Raw genomic sequence first — 22,775 nt, 5'->3', positions numbered from 1 at the left:
GTCAATCAAAATTTGCACTTGAAATAAAGCGCCATTACAAGAGCGTACGCACACAATCGGTCTCAGCGCCCGCAGCGAAATTACATTGAATGTGCCACGAAGCGCATCTCCAGCCTAACACAGTTCGCTCGCAGCGCCCTCGCAAGATTTTTCCACACGCGGCGCCTCAGAGGGAGAGCACCGTAGCACCGTTCGTTCCACTCCAATTTCCTCCGATAAGTGCCGGACAAACCCTCATGACCGGGACCGCCGGGATGTTTAAACAGTTCAAACGGCCTGTACTCGCCCTTATCTGATTCCGTGTGCTCGTCGCCGTTTCAAATTTCGGCTGCGCGTGGGAGTTTTCTTGAACCATACTTTTTTTCGTGCGAGGATACCGCACAGCCGCCAAGATTGAGGAACTAGAAGCAGCGGCGCAGGTATGTTTCTGGGCGGCCCGTGTCTTTTTCCCGAGTTGTGCGCGAGTTTCTTGATTGTCGTAGCTCTGAAAATTAGTTCTTCGTCGCATGTTTTACTACTTGCGTTACGTATAAGGAACTACGTAATTGTGTACGTGAATTCGGTTTCTTGTGCCGGCAGCCGGTTGCATGTCGTTGCCGTCGGCGCAGCGTCGCTTGTTTACGCGGCTGTCATCTTGAAACTTGATGATGTGCAGCGAGCTAGTCGGATGACGCCCATCGCGTTTCGCGGCCGCTCAGTGGTTCGGAGAACGCGAGGGGCGGCGGTCTTGGGCTTCTGTTTCCGTTGCCGCTTTGTATTCTTACGGTGACATTCGAATCCCATCGACGCCTTCCTGTGAAGCTGAGTCACCCTCGTGCTAGCTCCTTGTTGCTGTTTCAGCGGGCGCGTTAGTTTTCTCGCGCTAATCGCGATTTCTATCTGCGAGACATGTGTATTCTGTGTTTGCGAGCTACTTGTACGTTGAGGAAGCCAACTGCAGCGGTCCTTGCAGAGCCTCTTCACTCGTGTGAAGGTGCGCCAGAAGACGCCTAACAAGATGCCGCCGTCGTCTCCACGGTCTGCAAAACGCAAGATACAGGACGTGGCCACATCAGAAGCTTCCGCTTGTTCCGGTGAGAACACTGTTTTTGTTTTGATTCTGTCCTTGCCGCATACACATCGCACGAACTGCAATGTGCTATTGCTTTCGCAGCATTCTCGCGAATTATTTTTACTCGTTGTCTTTGGACGCTTGTTGACTATTGCCTGTGATTATAACGTAGCCTACATGATCAGCCGCGACAACTTTCTGACCTGGTATTTGCCGAAGATCGTCCCTTCTGTAATCTTTAATTGAGTGCATATGGACAAATTGGCATAACTTGCGCTTATGGGTTGCTTATCGCCCTGTAGCTTTGGTCAAGAGGTTGCATTCTTTTTCTGTTTACTTCAGACCGCAGTACTATCTTCAAGAAGATCTGTGCAGTAGACCTGGGAGAGAGCCTGGAAACTGATAAGGATAAAGAGAACGACGTGCCCATGCCTTCAGTTGAGCAGAGTGAGTGCCATGTCACTACATTTACAGTTTGAAATGCATGTTTGTAACATGCCCTGTGCGAACTGCAGCAGCACTGGTGCACTGAACTAGTGAACTGAACATAGAAGCATGACTATTTTGTTGGTTGGCAATTTTATGTCATGCTCATGAGATCAGCATTTGATAACATTATACCCATTTTGAAATTGCTATGCTAGAAAATAATTAGAAGAGGAATATCTTTTTTATTTTTGCATCTTATGCCTTAAGTGGCAAGCGAGTAGCTATAGTACCGGTGTCGCACAACCACTTTTGGTTGCGATCGAGATCCGGATCAAAATTCTCAACCGCAGTTAGCTCCATCGCGCCATTTGCTCAAAGGAGCCGATTGTGACTGAGAGATTTGATTTGGATCAGGCTTGATTCGGATCAGGCTTGATCATGATAAAAAATGTGCCATGTGACACCCTTATAACTTGATTACCTTGCAGTCTAGCTACTCACGACCAAGGCACAGCTGTTGTGAACAGAACTGAAGGCTATATGTCAGTATCTTATGTGAAAATGTTGTGCAATCTTAGCAAAAATAATTTTTGTACACTATGTAATGAGGTATGTGTGGTCGTCAGATGTGCATCTAATGTGTTAGTGTGCCTTATTAAGTACAAAATGGGCTATGCCTGTTTGTATTTACTTTCCTGGGGAAATTAAGTGTGCACCAAGACCAATTTATGCCTGCCTTCGGTGTATGTTGCAACAGGCAAAGCACAGCATATGTAATGGGTACATAAAGTGTTGGCCTGTCTTCCGATTCTTTGTGCCAGTTGTGAAAAGTTTAGATGACATGCATGCAACACATTCAAATTGGCGAGTGATCACCTTGTTCACGATAGCAATCTTGTCAGATTTTGAAAACAATATAAAACGAGTTACTATGCTCTTGAGCATTGTGAATATCTTAATTAGGTGAAAATGGCAGAAGTTGCCATGACAAAGTGAAACAAATTGGTCTGGACGTATCTACTAATAATAGTAGCTTTTTTATTTGTTGTAGGTTTTTTTTTTCTCTTTGAATTCTCCCTTGACAGTAATAGACTTACCTGAAGTGCGTTGTGTCAGGCGTGGGAAATACCGTGGGCCTGCTGCACACTGCAGTAATCTGTTTTGCACACTGAGTCAAGGTTCTACATGACTAATTGCTAGAGAGAGAAACCTTACATGGCTCTTAATGGACTTTCCTTTGTTTTCAAGCCATGCAATATTTTGTGGCCACTTGATTGCATTCTACCTAACAGAAAAATGTCTTGAAATTGATAGATAACAGAAAGGTTTATGAAAAAGTCCAAACTTTGTTAATTTTTCTACCTTTTATAGTCGGTGTAAACACATAAAAAGTTAAACATAACTCGTACAGCAAATGTAATCTTTACAAACAATGCCTTCTCAACCATTCAGGAAGCTTTGATACCAATAAAAATAAAATTGGAATAAAAAATCGTAAGCCATTCTACTCTGTGATGGTGGAAGACCAGCGAAGCTGTTTAGCACATGAGACAAAGGTAACGCAAAATTTTGAACAAAGGTACGAACGTGTTCACTGTCCTGATCAATAACTATAGGGACGATAGGTATGCACACATATTGTCATATCACCTCTATTATTAAATGCATCCGTCACATAGGGCAATGAATGGCTTATACCCCTTTAAGCAATTGTTCATACCACTGTTTAAAAAAAAAAAAGTTTCCAATGCGGCTTTCCCAATTATGAAAGAGGAGCAATTAAATTCTGTGGTGGAATGGTGAGCAGCAACAAAGACAGCTGCGGAAGATGAGGATGCTCGAGCCATTGCTCAGAATGGTAGTTGCTGATAATGATAGTAGATGATGATTATGGCAACAGTTTCCTCTTGCCGATGAATGGCTTATACCCCGTTAAGCAAGGAGCAGCAACGGAGCCAGCTGTGGAAGCATACGTCGACGAACGCGTGAGCAGTGGCCCGAGAGCGTTCGCACCGAGGGACGCCAATGAGCTAGTTCGCAGGTTGTTCACAGACAATGGAAATGCCCTAGCCCTATATTGTAAAAATTTTTTTCTGGAGTGACATTTTTTCTGCGTCTGCAAAAATGAATTAGGGGGCCAGAAACTGAAGAAAATTTTTTTGGCTGGTAATATGCTACAGAAGCCACTTCTCACTATAAACGAGATCAATCATAATTTTTCAAAAAGAAGTCTGAGATGATCGAGTTCAATGTCTGGTGCATTTGGTGTGGAATGTCCCAAAACAGTTTATGCCCTTCAGAAATGCTACGATGTTTGCGGCGCAGTCATCAGATTCTCACACCAATATATAAAGGGAAAAGAAACAAGCACTAACGTTTGAAGACTGTGGCTCTGTGTTCATGTGTGTTGAGTGGCCATGGCTTGTGCTTGTGCCATGAGGAGCTGGGCATTCTGTTGGAGCTGCTAGTGCAGATTGCCATTGTTTTTGTACCAATCAATTAGTGTGTTTGTACAAGTCAACTACAAGTAATCTATTCCAGTTACTCAAAGGAGGCTTTGCATGTGCATCATGCGAGCATTGACAGTTATGCAGGCAGACCCACTGCTCCCCCTCCCCCTTCTTTTTTTACAATATTTAGACCTGTAAAAGTTGGTTGTCCTAGTACGACCCCCCCCCCCCCCCCCCCCAAATGCAACCTCACGCTTGGTGGAAGTAGCCCATAGTGGAAAGTCAAAGGGAGTTACTGGATTGAAGATTCACTTTTCGAGGCAGTTGGCCTTCAATTTTCTGTTCCTATAAAACCAGCCCTCACTTAAGCTTCCTTTTCGGTTGTTTCACACTGTCATTGGCTGCAATACATGTCAGTGCAATACACCAGTTTCAAGCTGCTCGTGGTGTCTTAGGTGCCAAGCAGAACCATACCTGCCAACTCTCCTAAGCTTTCATGAACTTTGCATGCTGGGGCATGTTTTAGGATTTTACGAATGTTCCATCAAGTTTTGTGAAAAATAAATTATGTTCACAAAAAGGTATTTTGCATAGGTCCCCGTAGGTTTATAAGTTTTCTGATGCACGGAGAAAGAAGTTTGTACAGACTAGTTCTTGAAACAGTTGCTGAAAAAGTCACTATGATCTCAATACATTTATCACTATTTGCTGTGCGGCTTCAGAAGTTGAATCATCTTTAATAAAGTGCATATGTATCCCTAAAAATGCGAGGGCTCAGGGCAAGCGTTTACAAAAATATTCGTGCTATGCCCTCTCTACCCCTTTTCGACGAGCCATATTTTACGTATTTTAAGGCTTGCAGATTGACAGGCATGCAGAACACAATACAAGAGGATGGAATTGCATTTTCTGCTTGGTGCCTAATACACCAAAATGAATCTGTGCCAGCTAACTTAAATATTATTTCTTCAGTTTCATACTCACTGGTCATGTAGGCTTTGACACAGTTATATTCAAGTTTGTATTTGCTGCACCTATAATGTGTGCATGTTTGTTTGTGTGTTACCTATATAGTGCCACGAGGTGAACACCCAAAAGCAGAGCTCCCTAAGGTAGCTGCCTTGGAAGCAAAAGGACATACACCCAATGGCACTGGCACTGGCACTGACCAATCAGTTGTCACAGTGTCAGTGGCGGCAAGGGCTGCCCTATTCGAGAGTGCAATCTCCAAGTCTGGGGGCAACGGTGGCCGGGGCACCCTTCCTCTCAAGAGGCCGATTTCGAGACCCCCTCTCAAGCAGTCCTTCTCCACATTGAACGTGGGGCGCTCACACTCTACAAGAACTGATGGTCCTCGCCTGAATGCTGCCGCCAAGTTGTCTGCCCACTCAGCAGAGGAGCTGAGTGCAGGTCAGTAAATGCATGCATGGGATGGCTTAATTGTTGGCAAGCAGTTTTCAGGGCGTGCTGCTGTTTGCGCTTTGCTTATCTGTAGGTATTGCGGTTTTATCACATCATCTTTTACTCCAATGTGCAAATGTTGATGTACAGCAGTTCCTTAGTAAAAATATAGCGTCAACTCGACTTACTTGAATAATTGGAAGTGTATATTAGAAGAGTTAACTGCTGGGCTAGTTGGTGATCTTGCATACCGAAAAGATTTTGCGCCAAAAAACACAACACACACAAGAAAGACGACAACACCACGGGCGCTACTTCAACTGTTTAATGAGGGTGAAAGCACTCGACATATATACCCTTCCAATGTTTGGAACATTGGAAGCCTTCTACATCAAGAAAGCGGGTCCTAACTGTGTTAGTGATACATCAGTTTTTCTTTACGAGGCTGAGCTGAAGTTTCTATCACGCCTACTTTGATAAAACTTTGTACTCCATGTTGCCTTGTACGCATGCGCGGTGTTTTGGAAGGGTATATATGTCGAGTGCTCTCACCCTCATTAAACAGTTGAAGTAGCGCCCGTGGTGTTGTCGTCTTTCTTGTGTGTGTTTTTTTTTTTGGCGCAAAATCTTTTCAGTATGGAAGTGTATATAGTGCTGCGGTTCTACATCCATGTATAGTTATACTGCTGCAGGGCTTGCCCTGTCTCCTTTGTAGTTCACTTTTTGCTATAATATGGTCAAATTTTGCGCTATAATGTCTGTCAACTGTTCCAGTTTTTTGCACTGCTGTAGACTAAAACAGCTTGGGATGTTTCTGCTGCGTGTTTGGTAAGGAAGAGTAGGGTCTCTTAAAGCAAGTTGGCTTAAAGTGACATGATAGCGAAAAAAAGCTATGTAGTTGTCTTGCATAAAATACCGATTGTCGCGTACCCTAACATGAATTACAACCAGAAATTTTCGTCTGAAAAGGCTGATATAAAAGGCAATAAAAAGGGCAATAGGCCAGAAATATTGTGGGAGCAGACGGTATTTGCTAGAAAAACTTTTGTTGGATATTATGGCAGGAGTGCCAAACTAAAATCCTGTGCACTAGCCTTGCCGTAGCTGCCAGGGCCGGTAATTTGTAGCGAAGCCTTTTCCGATTCTATGCTTTTTCAGGCTTTTCGTGCTTGGCCACTGGTCAGCGCGACAGTCTGCCCACATTATCAACGCGATCAGGCGGCCGTGTGTGGTGGATGATAAGAATAGCATAGAATAAGGCATAAGGCATCGCTACAAAATAACGGCCCAGCACCGGTTAGTGAGTGAGTGAAGAAACTTTGTTATGAATGCCTGCAGAATGGTTAGCCTTTTCCTGTTAAGGAGGCGTCGCCGTGATGCGGCCATGAAATTTCTGAGCAAGTAAGGTTGATCCTTCTGAATCCATGCAGTTCATTCTGTAGGTTTCACGAAATTGCCATCACAAAAAGATTTCCCAAAGAAACCAGTGATGCAACAGTAATAAACATAGCCTGAAGCAGTGGGAAGGCAAACATTACGGTTTCTGTTCGGGGGCCCTGACCAACATTACTACGTTACTTTGTAGATCTCCAAGCGGCGTCATAGAGCATCATGGAAACACGATCTTTTCATTGCAAGGCTTGAAAGTGAGCTAGTTTGAGATTCTATAACACTCCTACTATATGGGCACTGAAAATGGCATTAACTTCCTAATGACTTAAGATTTAATGTCACTTGCACGGTGCCACACAAACCAACAAAATGGCATTCACTTTAATGCCATTGGTCACTGAAGGCGTTGAACTAATTCCACTGAGAAATGCATACTCTCGATGCTGTAGCTTCCTTAGTGTAGTTTACTTAAATAATTTGAAACGACATCCTGTTGAGCTGGAAACAAATTTTTGAAGTGTTTAAAAGGGGAGGAGTGAATGAGAAATAACTTTTTTGTTTCTTGAAGAAAGGGCTCAAATTTGACAGACACACTGCACATTGCAATAAAGGGACAAGTCTAAAATTACATCACGATATCTTCATTAGTATTTGTTTTATAAGAATTTACACGTTTCTTGCATGTGGAAAGCCTGGCACAGTAACGAAACAAGTTAGGGAATTGGGAGTACTTTGTATGTTTTCCCAAATGTCTAATCTACATCAAGAAAGTGTTAGATTTTTTTTTTTTAGTGCTCTAATAATTTTTGCTCAACATGAGATGCATGTGATGGTGTTTTACTGCACAGCCATGTAGTTACGGTATTCTGAAATAATGAACTAATGGAAAGATAAACATTTCAAGAATGTATTGATCCACAGCACAGTTTGTGGCTCACAGCAAAACAAACTGGATCAAAATCGGTCCAGCCATTGTTATGCTATGCTTTCTATGAGCGAGGTGACTGAAGGACTAGCAGCGAAGCTGTGGTGTGTTTTATCTGAATCGAGGCATGTGTGTGTATTATTATTATTGTTGTTGTTGTTGTTAAAGGACACAGACAACGAATACATCTTTTGAGTTGTGCCATCTGGCTAGTGTGCTGCACATCAAACTTGAACCACAAGTGCACCGTCTCTCTGCCATTTCCCTTGCGGAACTCTATCTCGTGCAACACTTTGACTCTCTTTCGTAGTTGAAACTCGACTTTTCATTGCACTTTTGATTTTCATTGGTAGACTTCTTCAAGAGAAGTCTACCACTTGATACCGTCCAAACGGAGAGAGGCATGTGTCCTGCAGTATGTTGAGGATGACTCTAAACAGTTTATTGCTATACACAGCACAAGTCGTGGGGTCCTTATTGCAAACATCCACTCTGTCCACAAGCTGCAGGTCGTCAATTGCACGCTGCAATTATTCGTCGCTGCGAACATGGATACGCTCCAGTAGCTCGAAGAGGCGCAGCCAGTGAACTTTGGCTGCCAATAATGTGAGGAAAGCTGTGGGTTTCCCAATCTGTCGAATCGCTGCAAAAACCTTGCGCTTTCACTCCATCCAGTTACTGACTGTGTTTGGCACACCCTGCATGAACACCATATTGTTATCGATGGCATCCTGCAGAAAGTCGCCTTCTTCGAGTTTGCGGGTAATGCGATCAGTGTTGGCGTTTGCACTTAACGTCACCATGCACTCGACCATGTTATGATGCATGACTTTCATGGCTATATAAAGGACGTGGTACTGTTCAATGCCTCGACGATTGGAGTGCCTAATCTCATTGGTCGTCTTTGCGAACGGCATAGGGTGCGCGCTTGTTATGTTATGTGGCTGACCGATATAGATCTGGGGAAATGATAGTTTCTCTGCATGTTCATGATAGAGGAAAGATAAGCACCCATCTCGCTCGGAACAGCTGAGCTGTTCCGAGCTACTCTCTAAAGCGAGCCGTTCTGCCCATCTATACATGCCAAACAATGACGCTGGCATGGCAGACAACTGTGGTTGCCAGCTTGCCCGCTGCCACAGTGGCAACCAATGGGGAGACACCTTTCAGCATGCAGCCATTCGGAGGGCCCACCTCCAGCAGACCTGCGCTTCTTTAGTGTTTGCATATTTGTTGCAACATGGCAATGACCGAGGAATTGAGAAGTGGAAAGGCGAAACTTTGAGCTTTCGAGCGATACCAAGCTGGCAGCACTTGGTACGTCACTTGGCAGCACTTGGTACCAAGCTGGCTGCACGTCCTTTGCGATGTCCTCGCTACCATCGTTGTCATCATTTTTGTTGACCTCGCTTTCGTTATCTGGCGGGAAAGACGAGATATGGCTCTGCGAACTACGATGATATTGCATGATTTAAAGCTGTTTTCTCACCCTGCGCACTGGCAAATTAATTTTTTTCGAGCACTTTTAGTGCGTTTCTAGCCAAACCATCTTGATACAGTGTAGGTTAAATGTTAGATACCTGAATGCGTGGTTTACGAAAGCAGATTTCTTTTATTTCGAAATCTGCTTCCCACATTCTCCTTAAATTTAGGAGTACTGACAAAAAAATTCGATATGTTTTTTTTCTGCTTTAATAAGTAGCTAATGATTCATTAATCACGGCACGAAACCTCATTTACTTCAGAGTGATACAGGTAATTATTTAGTCTTGTTTGTGGCGATCAATCCAAGTTGCGTTTTCAGAGAGCAACGAGATGGGCCAGAGAAGGAATGAAAACACAGCTGGGCATTTGATCGCAAAAACCTGACGTATGCTCTGACACGCACACCAATGCTCGCTACCGCACAAGCTTCATGTTGCTAGTTCATCTGCTACGCCTGCACGTCCTTTGCGATGTCCTCGCTACCATCGTCGTCATCATTTTTGTTGACCTCGTTTTCGTTATCTGGCGGCAACGATTTCCTGCAAGTGGTAGTCACCGCCGTATTGTATGTGGCCAATCACTTTCGATTCGATCCATTAGAAAGCAGCGACTCGGATATTGCGGCCGGTGACAGAGAGGACGAACCTCAAGCCCCTTGCATCGGCCACATTCAATGGTCAGTGTGGCACATTCAAGCTGATTGTGTGTGAAATCTGCACACACAACAAAAACTGCTGCTTAATTCTGCAGTTGCAGCGACACGGAGAGTGTCCCACTGCAAAGAACTGAGAAGCATGTCAGCCAAAGAAAATTCGTGGCATTACGTTTTCTCAGTCGTTTACAATCTTATATGAAGTCATCGAACAACTGCTTGCTTAATGCGCTATTGTTCATCGTAAATGCAGTGCTTGTCACCCACAGACTAATGGTACCACAGAATGCTTTAATCGAACTCTTGGTGACTTGCTCATCATCTGTGTCTAACCTGATCACTCTAATTGGGACCTAGTTCTTCCGTTTGTCACCTACGCCTACAACACCGTGAGTCAGGCATCTACCGGATTCTCACCCTTTTACCTTCTTTACAGCATCATCCTTCGCACACAATCAACACCATTCTGCCCTACCGTCCAGACCCATCCGAATGCCTGCCGATCTCGGAAGCCGCCAGACACGCTCGTTCAGCCGCCGACACGCTCGTTCGAACGTGTCTGGCGGAAGCCGCCAGACACGTTCTAAGAATGTAGCCAGTTGGCCCGCCAATTCACCTCGGACGACCCGAACCATCAAAAATCCATTGATGACGGCCAGAACTCGACTCCCACTTTTCTCCTGGGTGCCCTCATCTGATTGTTAGTGCCACACCGCATGCCTGGGCTCACTTCAAAACTTCTTCTGAAGTATGACGGGCCATACCATGTTCTCGACAGAACATCACCTGTTAATTACCTGGTCGAGCTGCTAACGCCGTAGTCCGACTTGCGACGTCATAACCGCGAAGTCGTTCACGTTCAGCGTTTCAAGCCGTATCACCATTATACCGTCCTTCCAGAAAACTGTCGCCAGGATGGCTCCTTTATTTCCGCGAGGTCATTGTAAGGAAGACAACGAACATCAACGCAGAGTCGGCAGCATCGGCAGCATCAAGCGCGCGGCAGAGGTTCGAGCTAGGAGACTGAGCTTGGTGCATCCTAGAACCGGCTGTCATTACGAACCTCAATAAAGCTCCTTTATAATATATATCTTTTTTTTTCAAGACTGTATCTGTAATTTACATTGTAAGGGTGGTGCAAAAGTTATGGGTCGTCCATAGTGTCTAGCTTATAGGCATTCTATTCAGATGCAATAATAAGTCTGAAGCTACAGTTATGCCTTGCTTAGCTACTCAGCCTACTCAGCCTGTTGCAAGTCACATGCCATGTCATGTCAAGTCTTCCATCTTTGGAAGCAGCTTGTTAAACTAGATAGTACTTGGTCCAGGCAAAACATTTTAGAATGGGCTCTAAGCTGCTGACTGTTAAATGCTTGTTGCTATGAGTTGGCTGTAGAACACACGTGGCAACATTGTTTCAATTGATCTCCTCGCTGTTGATGTTGAATGCACATTCTTCATTACCTTGGGTTAACAGCAGTGACTCCACCACCACCTGAGAACAGAGGAAAATCATTTGTCAGACCTAGCACTCCCAAGAAGCCTGAATTGCCAGGTCTTGCCATTATCAAGGAACCTGAAAGTGAAACTGCTGCTGCAAAAACAGGTGAGGGCTGGTACCCTGCTTTGGACCTCTTCTAAGTGTTCCAAACAGCTGTATGTATTACACGTAGATAAAACCACAGCAAGTTGGTGTTTCTGAGCCCATTAAGTTCTCGCTTGCAAGTTCTTTTTAGAATGTTTGAATGAATTGCACTTATAACTTCAAATGCTTAAAAAGCCATTAAAATGCACAAATATGATTGCAAAGTTTTACGGCAAAGAATAAGCACTTCTTTGCAAGAATGAATAACCACCTTTCTTCCTTGGAACTTTCTGAACAAGGGATTGTTTTGAGTGACAGTAGTGAAAGTTCCAGTGTTCCTTCACAGTTCCCATGAAAGCTACTGGAGGCTAACAGTAGTATGGTAGTGCTCCCAAAATTGAACTTTATACAGTCTATGGTCATTACAACAGACCCGCATACAACAGACATTTAGATATAATGGACCATATTTCAGCCTTAGTTTGGTCCGCCTATTTTATTAATGCAACAAAGTTTGCTTTTAATGGATCGTGCCATATTGGACTATTTGCTATAGCAGACGAAATTAGCGGCAATTTTTTGAGAGTGGGGAGTGTAACACATACTTTTGCCATGTCGACACGGGCTGACAACTGACTTGCGAAGGTCAGCCGATGATCGCGGCTCAATATCGTGCGAGGGAGGAAGGCGAGGCAGGAACGTGCAGTCTCCTTTCATGTAGGTTTCTACTCTGGCGGCTGCTGCTTACCTCCTGCCGCATCTTCAAAGTGATCTGCGATGTGGACAAAGTGCGCCTAGTGCCAGTAGCTTCGTATGCGCTGTGCTTTCAACCTTTAGTTCACGTTGAAGCGAGAGACAGCGTGAAGGTCAACTCGCTCGCTACTGCTACCGCGCTTAATTATCTTGCTTAATTTGCTATCGCAATCGATGCTTTGCCTTTCGGGCTAAACTGCAACTCTTTTGTTTGCTTTTTACTTTGGACATTCGTCGCTCACTCTTTGCAATAAAGTTAGATATAGCGAAAAAAGGTTTTGGGAGTGAGGCATTTCGGATAAAACGGACATTTTTTGTCGGATCATCAAGGTTCGCTGTAACAGGAGTCGACTGTACTTGGTGTCGTCCAGAGTGTCGTCATTTTTTGCTGTCACTTTGAAGAGAGAAACACAAAGCAAATATATTTGTCACTTTGACTATAATTACCTGAGGGACAGAATGTTGCATTTTCACAGTGCATAAAAGCTGTGTTTGTTTTAATCGTGGGGAAATCTATGCAAGTATGGTGACACACCAACACTCCAGGAATGGTTATTGCCATTTATCGTGGAAAATCTAGTGCCGAATACTATGGTGATAGAAGTGATGATATTTAGACTTCTCAAAGCTTCCTCTCTATATGCATACTTGCATTTTGAGATAATTCTACTGGTGTATGAGTCAACACTAGAGTATGGAAATATTGTTATTGGCAGGCTGTAAGTTATTTAACATCTTGTTGTACATTTGAAGATTGTTCAGTGTCCTTCTTCGTGCCTATGTGTTGCAGGAAATGTAAAAAAATTTTACGTTTTTGTTTTTCTGTGCATGACAAGCTTTGTAGCAGCCTCATTCCTGACTGCTGACATCAGCTCAATGTTTAGTAGCTCTATCAACCACTATGAGCAGTGACCTTTGTTATGTGTGTTGGAAGGGCTGTCTAGGTTTGAGAGGACTATTTGGAACCTTAGAACTAATGTGATTATGCTCGACTGGCTGAGCATGGTGAGCAATACATGTGCTGTACAGTCCAGCCACTGCACCATTTAACATGCTTGCAATGCCTGCACAATGTGTATAAATGCAGGAAAAACGTACTTACGTATTTTTACCAGAAAAAATTGCCCTTACTGTTTTGCATACTCTTTGGGTGGCACTGTTGAACAAAAAGTATGGAACTAAATATCTAGGTGTTCATTTTTATAGTAATATAAAATATGGTAAACATGTTAACCACATCGTAAGTGCATCCTTTAATGTTCTTAGTTTTATATCCCAATTAACAAGTGGTTTTAGTGATCGTCATTTCTTTATCAGATTGTTTCAAGCTTTGGTTGTTAGTAAACTTTCGTGTTGTTCAATAGTATGGAATTGCACTGACATTGTTCCTCAGGAGAAAATTGAAAAAGTGCAATGCACATATATTAGTATACTCTTTGATAGCTTCATAGGTCTCTCATATTAGTTACGTGAGAGTTCTTGATGGGTACAACATGAAAACATTGAAATGGCAATGAAAAGTTTAAGACTTCGTATTTTTGCAGAGGTCTATTCATGGGTACGTAGTGAATGCCCATTTTTGCTTTAATCTATTTGTTTTTATTTCTTCGAAAGGTGATTTAGGTGGAAACATTCGTTCAGAGTAAATAATATTAGTGACCTGAGATCCATAATTTGTAACGTTTATTTAATGTGAATAACAATGACATTGTTGACATTTTCACAAATATTTGTTATTGCTTTAAATACTATTGAATTATTATTCTAAGTTATATATTTATTTTGTGCATGTTATGTGTGTTTTGTTTATGACCTCGTTTTGTCTTTCTTTATTGTGTACCAAATTAAAGGCTTTTATATGCTGTTTTGGGCACATAAATAAACACTTCAATTTAAAGGGGAAACTGCGACTTCAGCAGTTTGTGTTATAGGATACTTTAATACCAGAGTGTTGCATGCATTTAAGCAAGAGCATGTTGTTGTACACACATAGCTAAAGCTTGATCAATTTGGTGTCATGCTTTAATTGAGAGTGACTTTGTCATCATGGTTTGTTGTGCTTTCCTATAGACGCAAAAGAAAGTGGCGTGCCTCTGAATATCGACAATGTTGAAACACTTCCTGATGCTCCTGTGGGACCTCTATCTGGTATGTTGGATATCTGTTGAGGCTGCTTTAATGAATATTGACCCTTAACATGGACCAGTTCTTGGCTCATTGATATGCTGCAGTAAGGTATAAGCTAGGTATTCAGTAACTAGAATATATACAGCAGAATCTTGGTGATACAATCAGACTTGATGTGAATTTCAGGATATGAATTTTTCAGAAGTCCTGTCCCAAATCGGTTAGCTTACAATTTGCTAAATTTCCCCGCAGGGACGTCTGCGTAAGCAGGCGTTTGGTGTGTTGCGACACCACGTACCCGAGCACACGAGGGTTGGACCCTCCCGCGTGTAGCCGTGCGCGGCTTAGCCGTGTCTGGGGAAAAGGGGATCCTGGGGGTTGAGCCGATGCTGGGTGTTTGGACCTTTAAGGCCCCCCGGCGGAGGCAACACACCTCTTCGGCCTCGGCTTCACATAGACGGCACCCCCGGACTGACCCACCCGGGGGACATCGGCAGTCGCCTTTTCCTGTCTCTCCCTCCTCAAATCTTTGTCTTTATCTCTCACTTTTTGACCTTTCCTGTCTCCTTCTCTCTTCTTTTTACTTCCTTTCTCCTGGCGGCAAGGGTTAACCCTGTTTGGCTATCCAACCTTGGGTACACCATATTCGGTTATAGTGACGGCGTACGACTGGCGTCGTGCAGACTTGTATGCAAGCTCTGCCGCGTCCCCTCGTTGGGCTCCGTGGTGGGCGGTCGGCGCTGTTGCCGAATATATACAATTTTTCATGGAAACTTCTTTCCCCTCCCTTGCTGATCGCCCTCAGAAACGAGGGCGCACCGAAGATGTCTTCAAGTTTTTTGGACGTCAAACCCAGAATTTTCCCCGCTTTCACGTTATTCATTCTGAAAAGCCAAACAAAGTAGTCCGAAACATTTCACCATTCCTTGTTTCAAAATCCCTGACTGATGCTTTTGGTCCAGGTTACAAGGTGTCGAGGATGGCAAGCGGCGACCTCCTCTTGGAGCTCCGCGATGTAAAACAATACGAGAAACTACCGCAACTAGTGTCATTTGGCGAGACCCCTATAACAGTAACCCCACACCGTACAATGAACACCACCCGTGGTGTTGTGTCAGATGATGATTTACTTGAGCTGACTGAAGCGGAACTCCTGGAGGGCTTCAGCGAACAAAATGTGATCAACGTCAGAAGAATAAAGATGAGGCGGGATGGTAAAGAAATTCAGACGAGGCACCTAATAATTACTTTTGGATCAAGTATCTTGCCCGAGTCTATTGAGGCCGGGTACATCAAGCTCCGTGTTAGGCCTTACGTGCCCAATCCTCTCCGATGTTTCAAATGTCAGCGCTTCGGCCACAGCTCGCAGAGCTGCCGCGGCCGCCAAACTTGTGCTAAATGCAGTGCCACAGAACACACCACTGAAACTTGTGAGAACGCTCTCCACTGTGTAAACTGTGATGGGGAGCACGCCGCGTACTCGCGGTCGTGCCCATCCTGGAAGAAAGAAAAAGAAATAGTAACAATCAAAGTGAAAGAAAATATATCATTCAAGGAGGCACGCAGGCGGGTTGCATACCTGCCAAAGAAAAGCTTTGCCGAAGTGGCGCGTCAGGGGGCAGCGTCACAACGGCCTCCGGCGGCTGTGCGACCCACAAACAGTGAGTCGGCAGTTACGCCGTCAGCCCCCACGGTGGTTGCAGCTAGCGCTGCTCCGCCAACCGAGCAGAAGGGACCTTCTACCTCGAAGTTGGGCGCAGCCGAGGCTGCTCCAACCACCCCGGCCCCTTCCAGCGCTGGCAACAGCCGGCGCAGCCAAATTCCCCAGTGTGCCCCATCGACCTCCGGGCTGGTGGGCGCAGGGGTCCTGCCCTCCAAGGCGGGACTCCCTCTGAAAACTTCTCGCTCTCAAGAGCACGTGTCCGGAGCCTCACTAGAGGCAATAGACACACCTATCGTCAAGGCGCACCAAGCGCTTAAGGAGCGGCGAGGATCCCTCGAACGCTCCAGAAAGGGTAAAACTCCCGTTACAGGGCCTTGAAAGGGCTCTGTAATTTAAGCTCTGTAATTTCCATAATCAATACTTCTGTTTCTGTACACACAGCACCTACTGACTTCCAATATGGATACACAAATAATTCAATGGAACATCAGAGGTCTTCTTAGGAACCTTGATGATGTGCAAGAGCTTATCCAAAAACACAATCCACTAGTGCTGTGTCTACAGGAAACACACCTAAAACCACAACATACAAACTTTCTCCGACCGTATATCAAGTTTCGCAAAGATCGCGATGATGCTGTCGTATCATCAGGCGGTGTTGCCATTTTGATTCATAAAAGTGTTTCCTGTCAGCATGTACAGCTACGAACGCCCCTTGAAGCAGTGGCAGTGCGAGCTGTTCTGCTAAACAAACTTATCACTATTTGCTCAATTTATATACCCCCACACTACAAACTAAACAAACATGAATTTCAGTCATTTATAGACGAGTTGCCAGAACCCTATGTTGTTCTTGGCGATTTCAATGCGCACAGCTCCCTGTGGGGCGACACTCGTACAGACGCGCGAGGTCGTCTTGTCGAACAGTTTCTTTTTTCTTCAGGTGCGTGCTTGCTGAATAAGAAGGAACCCACGTATTACTCCCTAGCAAACAGAACCTTTTCTTCAATAGATCTTAGCATAGTTTCCCCGTCCATACTGCCCGAACTAGAATGGGAAGTTACGGCCAATCCTTACGGGAGCGACCACTTCCCGATAATGATAAGAACATCTAATGAAAACGAATATCCTCCACAAGCTCCTAGGTGGAAGATAGACACAGCCGACTGGGAGAAATTTCGAACTCTCACTAACATCTCATGGGCTGAGCTGTCTTCGTTAGGAATTGATGCTGCAGTCGAGTTCTTTACAGCCTTCATAATAGATGTCGCATCAAAATGCATATCCGAAGTAAGTGGTTTGGCATGCAAACGACGTGTACCGTGGTGGAACGGCGAATGTAGGATCGCTCGTAAGAATCAGAACAAGGCGTGGGGGTTGCTGCGCGCCTCCCCCACTGCGGAGAATCTTATCAATTTTAAAAAAGTAAAATCCCAAGGCAGGCGAACCCGCCGACAAGCCAGAAGAGAAAGCTGGTACAAGTTTTTATCGAGCATTAACTCGTTTAGGGATGAGGCCAAAGCCTGGAACAGAGTTAATAGGATTAGAGGGCGGGAAACACATTCACTCCCCCTGGTAAACACACAGGGCGATACACTGCAAGACCAGGCAGACTCACTTGGAGAATATTTTGAGAGCGTGTCAAGTCAAACAAACTATACACAATCCTTTCTCAAATACAAACAAACAGAAGAACGTAAGCCATTAACAAGAAAAGGTTGAGAGAATGAGCCTTACAACCGTCCTTTTTGTATTGCCGAATTGAGAGCTGCGTTGAGCGCATGCAACAGCTCCGCACCAGGATCTGATAGAATCATGTATGAAATGCTCAAACACTTACACAATGACACGCAGGTTACACTACTCACACTTTTCAACACCATTTGGGACGCAGGGTACCTTCCAGCTGCATGGAAGGAAGCCATTGTGATCCCTGTTTTGAAACAAGGCAAGGACCCTTCTTTAGTGGCAAGTTACCGCCCGATAGCCCTCACAAGTTGCATTTGTAAGGTGTTCGAAAAAATGATAAATCGGCGACTCATCTTTTTCCTTGAACAGAGCAAAATGCTTGATCCTTATCAGTGCGGCTTCCGAGAAGGACGCTCCACAACTGACCACCTTGTACGTGTAGAAGCAAATATCCGGGACGCATTTGTACACAAACAATTCTTCTTATCCATATTCCTCGATATGGAGAAGGCGTACGATACGACGTGGCGTTACGGAATCTTAAGAGACTTGTCAGAAATGGGCATCCACGGTAATATGCATAATATAATAGAAAGCTATCTGTCAAATTGTACCTTCCGAGTAAAAGTTGGCAATGCACTCTCACGCCCTTTTACACAAGAAACGGGCGTACCCCAAGGAGGCGTGCTCAGCTGCACGCTCTTTATAGTGAAGATGAACACGCTTCGTGCTTCATTACCACCCGCCATCTTTTACTCTGTCTACGTGGACGGCATTCAAATAGCTTTCAAATCTTGTAACCTCGCAGTCTGCGAGAGACAGGTACAGCATGGCCTGAACAAAGTCTCAGTGTGGGCAGACAAGAATGGATTTAAGATTAATCCAAACAAAAGCTCTTGTGTTCTTTTTACAAGAAAGAGAGGCCTGGTTCCGGATCCTTCCTTAGAACTGTGTGGACAACGAATACCTATCAGCAAAGAGCACAAATTCCTAGGTATCATACTTGACTACAGACTTACTTTCGTCTCCCACATTAAACATCTTAGAGAAAAATGTCTGAAAACAATGAATATAATGAAACTTCTATCCCAGACTACGTGGGGTAGTGACAGAAAGTGTTTAATGAATCTATATAAAAGCCTCATTCGATCGCGACTAGACTATGGTGCCGTGATTTATCACTCTGCCGCCCCGAGCGCACTAAAGATGCTAGACCCAGTGCACCATCTAGGAATCCGACTGGCCACTGGCGCTTTCAGAACGAGTCCCATACAAAGTCTATATGTAGAATCAAATGAATGGTCTCTCCACCTACAGAGATCATACATCAGCTTTACATATTTCCTTAAAATACGCTCCAATCCTGAACATCCATGTTTTCATAACGTTACCGATATGACGTGCGCTACACTTTTCAGCAATCGTCCCTCCATAAGACAGCCTTTCTCGCTGCGTGTGAAGGAGCTTAGCGATGAAATGCATGTCCCACTCCTCGAGCATCGAATAATGCACCTAACCAAGCTCTTACCTCCTTGGGAGTGGAAGGTGATACAGTGTGACATATCCTTTATAAAAGTTACGAACCACGCTCCTGAGGCCGAAATCCGAATGCATTTCCTAGAGCTCCAGCACAAGCACTCCTGCGCAGAGTTCTACACAGATGCTTCGAAGTCAAATGCCGGGGTATCCTATGCAGCCGTCGGCCCATCATTTTCGGAATCCGATGTACTGCATTCGGAAACAAGTATCTTTACGGCCGAGGCCTACGCATTACTCTCTGCTGTAAAGCACATAAGAAAATCGAAACTTCCAAAAGCAGCGATCTATACAGACTCTCTCAGCGTTGTGAAGGCCTTAATGTCACTCAGCAAACATAAAAATCCCGTATTTAATGAACTATATTCGGTCTTGTGCAAAGCGTACTCATCTAACCAGAATATCATAATATGCTGGGTCCCTGGCCATAGGGGAATCAAAGGTAACGTTCTGGCGGACGAGATGGCCACGTCAATCACATTGCTAGCTGTTAACCCTACCGCTGCAGTGCCTGTCACAGATCTGAGGCCTTTCTTGCGAAGGAGGCTGCGAGATCACTGGCAACACATGTGGGATGCGGAAACGGATAATAAGCTCCACCTGATAAAACCACAGTTAGGATTTTGGCCGTCTACTACAAAATCGCGCCGAACAGATGTCCTATTCTGTCGCCTCAGAATAGGACACACGTTTGGCACCCATAATTTCCTACTCACCGGAAGTGAGCCTCCAGCCTGTGGGAGATGCGGAGAGAGGCTGACCGTCCTCCATGTCCTCCTGAAGTGTCGGAAAGCCGAATCTGACAGAAAGAAACATTTTCCGTTAGCATACCGGCAGCTTATTCCCCTTCATCCTGTAATGTTACTCGGCTCAGAACCGCTTTTCGACACTAACGCAGTCCTAAGTTATTTGAAAGATGTTGTGTTGCATGTTATTAGCCCCACATGTTCGTAGCGTCTCCTCTTTTCAGAGGATGGCGCTGTGATAGTTCTTTCGTGTAGCATGTGCCTCTAGGCCCTTGTGTTTCAAGGGCTCTGGCGAGGCAACAGTGCTCCATTTTTACCATCTCATATATTTTCTATTCTGCATCATTCCTTTACGATGGATTTTAATGTTCCTAGTATTCGTCATCTGTCATCGCCATAATTTTATAGCAAGTAGATTTTACGCACTCTACAGCGACTATTTTTAGGCCACTTTACAGCCAAGTTACATCTTCCACAATACATCGTCAACATCACTACTTGTCATGGCGCTCTTTGGCCAAGCCTGGCCCTTGCGCCACAAAACACCACATATCATCATCATCATCAATTTGCTAAATTTCTAATATTGTGAACTGCTTTGCGTGCTACGGTGAATTGTATGAACAATCGAGCCACTGCGCATTCCCTGGTGGATCATTAGTGCCAGACACTGGCTATTCTCAGGCCAGCGAAGTGGCCACACTAATGCGCTGGCTGCATTCCTGTTGCCAGGGCAACCTTTGTCCCTCCTCCTTGACTCAACTGTCTCCAACCCCGTGCCTGCCTCATCCTCAAACAAAAAACAAACAAAAAAAAAAAGCTGTGTGCAGTGTCTTGCAACTTGTCGGCCATATTCAAATGCCTTGCAACTTTATCAGAAGCTGGCAATCACACATGACGCCGTCTTCTCCCATTAGCTAGATCAGAAGCGTTCGCTTCTTTGGGTAGCCCTCTGTATTCCATGCTGTTTGTCGTCTTCAGAAACCAATGGGCAATTGGCAACTTATCTACTTTTGCACCCATCAGATCACATGATACAAAGTAGCTTTGCTGCTTCGAAGACAGAAGTAGACATATTCCCATATCTTGTGCAAGTCATGTCCTTATCACCATCAGGCAGCAGCTTGGCAATGAAAATCAGTAAAAGAAACTTGAGATAACCAGGCAGACCTTGAAATGTCGGCTTCAGAACAAGTAAAGTGTACAGCTCACTGCTGCCAAAATGTGTGCCAAATGTGCAAAACAAGCGCACCCCCAGTGATTAAAATTCATAGTCAGTAGGAGCGCTCCCTGCGTGCCATGTGACTGCAGTAATGAATTGCAACACTAGTTTTCCCTTTTCGCAATCACTTTCTTTTGCAGCGCTGTATCTCTGCATGGAGAAATAGTGCAGTGGCTCACTGATTTCGTGCTTACGGCAATATCAGTATGGTGGTACAGCGTCAATGGAAAACCATGTCCACACGATCAGCAGTGTGATAGCATCACCCAAAGTCTGATTTTCTTCCCAATTTCAAAGACAATGCAATAAAAATGTTCAATTTTTAAAATTCTGCTGCGTATTCCTTCCAGACATTTCCCCATAACATAAAGGAATGTCTTAGGATTGGGTAAAAAAGATGTATTAGAAAATAGAAAATCTTGAGTAAATTGTCCATTTTATTGCTGCATCCCCCTCACTTCCAGATTTTCTTGCGTTTTTAGGTGACACAAATTTTGGCACCACCCCGAGACATTCGCATCATCGAGATTCAAAAGTAGATGCTTGATTACTCCAAGCTCTCACAGCAGCAAATAATGAATCACTCTAAGACTATTATACCATGTGTGAAATGTTAAAGGGACCCTTAAACAATTTTGATGGTATTGTGCAAATGTACTGAGTTGTTCGGGCAGGGCCTTTTGATCATTAAGTGATGCATTTAACCGCTCCACTTATAGTGTGTAATTTATTATAAGGTTTTAAAAATGTGCATTGCTACTCATCGCAGCGGCGGCGCTTCCCTGAGTTTACAGCCTCCCTCTTACAATTGACGTAGCAGCATAATTGACATCAGTTGGGTGAGCTATCCGATTGGCTACCTAGGTCACATCGCCAATAATTTTTCCAACATTATGATGAACAAAGGCTCATAATAGTTCGAATGTTGGTTAAATTGTTTGTATGAAAAAAAGTAACAGAAATGGAATACACAATGATAATGTATCGGTACACTCAAGCACTTCCGGCACACAGCAAGTGTCGTCTGCTTGTGTTACAATGTGCTGCGTGTTTACACGAGCTGTGAGGTCAATGTTGGTCTCGGGCTTTCTTTTCGTGAGCACCATGGATCGCCCTCGTTACGCTGTGGGCTGTAAACCTAGTGATCTGGTGAATTTTTCCAACATTATGATGAAGAAACGTTCATAATAGTTCGAATGTTGGTTAAATTGTTTGTATAAAAAAAAGTAACAGAAATGGAATACACAATGATAATGTATTACTACACTCAAGCACTTATGTATCACTACACTCAAGCACTTCAGGCGCACAGCAAGTGTCGCTTGCTTGTGTTACAACGTGCTGCGTGTTTACACATGCTTTCTTTTCACGAGCACCATGGATCGCCCTTGTTACGCTGTGGGCTGTAAATCTAGCGATCGGCGACATGTTTAGCTGCGACATCGTGTCCCTCTGCAAAGCAACATGCAAGCAGAGCGGCTGCAGTGCATCAGGCTATTAATGAGCGATCGACACCAGGATCTACGCATTTGCGGCTGTCACTTCACGTTGGGGGATTACTACCACAATAGAGAGTTTAAGCTTGTCCAATATTTTGGTAAATGCAGGTGAACTGGACATTTTGCCAAATGAGTGGAGGCGCAACATGAGCAGCCTGCAGGGTACAGCC

General features: G+C 44.4%; 1 protein-coding gene across 4 annotated transcripts in view; it reads left to right on the top strand.

Annotated features, from left to right (window-relative positions):
- The first annotated feature begins 212 nt into the window (after positions 1–212).
- The window catches only part of LOC135907959 (anillin-like), a 61,594-nt gene continuing 39,031 nt past the window's right edge, over positions 213–22,775 (top strand). Inside the window, exons 1-6 of one of the 4 annotated variants that reach the window (XM_065439781.2) lie at positions 213–419; positions 953–1,073; positions 1,394–1,498; positions 5,005–5,340; positions 11,263–11,391; positions 14,194–14,271. In XM_065439781.2, coding sequence (XP_065295853.1) covers positions 998–1,073; positions 1,394–1,498; positions 5,005–5,340; positions 11,263–11,391; positions 14,194–14,271 — 724 coding nt within the window. In that variant the 5' untranslated portion in view covers positions 213–419; positions 953–997. Of the gene's footprint in view, positions 420–940; positions 1,074–1,393; positions 1,499–5,004; positions 5,341–11,262; positions 11,392–14,193; positions 14,272–22,775 lie in introns of all 4 variants that reach the window. The other 3 variants (XM_065439779.2, XM_065439776.2, XM_065439780.2) reach the window with 3 other exon arrangements.

This window comes from Dermacentor albipictus, chromosome 1 (genome assembly GCF_038994185.2).
Source record: "Dermacentor albipictus isolate Rhodes 1998 colony chromosome 1, USDA_Dalb.pri_finalv2, whole genome shotgun sequence".
Classification (NCBI taxonomy): domain Eukaryota; kingdom Metazoa; phylum Arthropoda; class Arachnida; order Ixodida; family Ixodidae; genus Dermacentor; species Dermacentor albipictus.
This window is presented reverse-complemented; position numbering and strand designations above follow the sequence as displayed.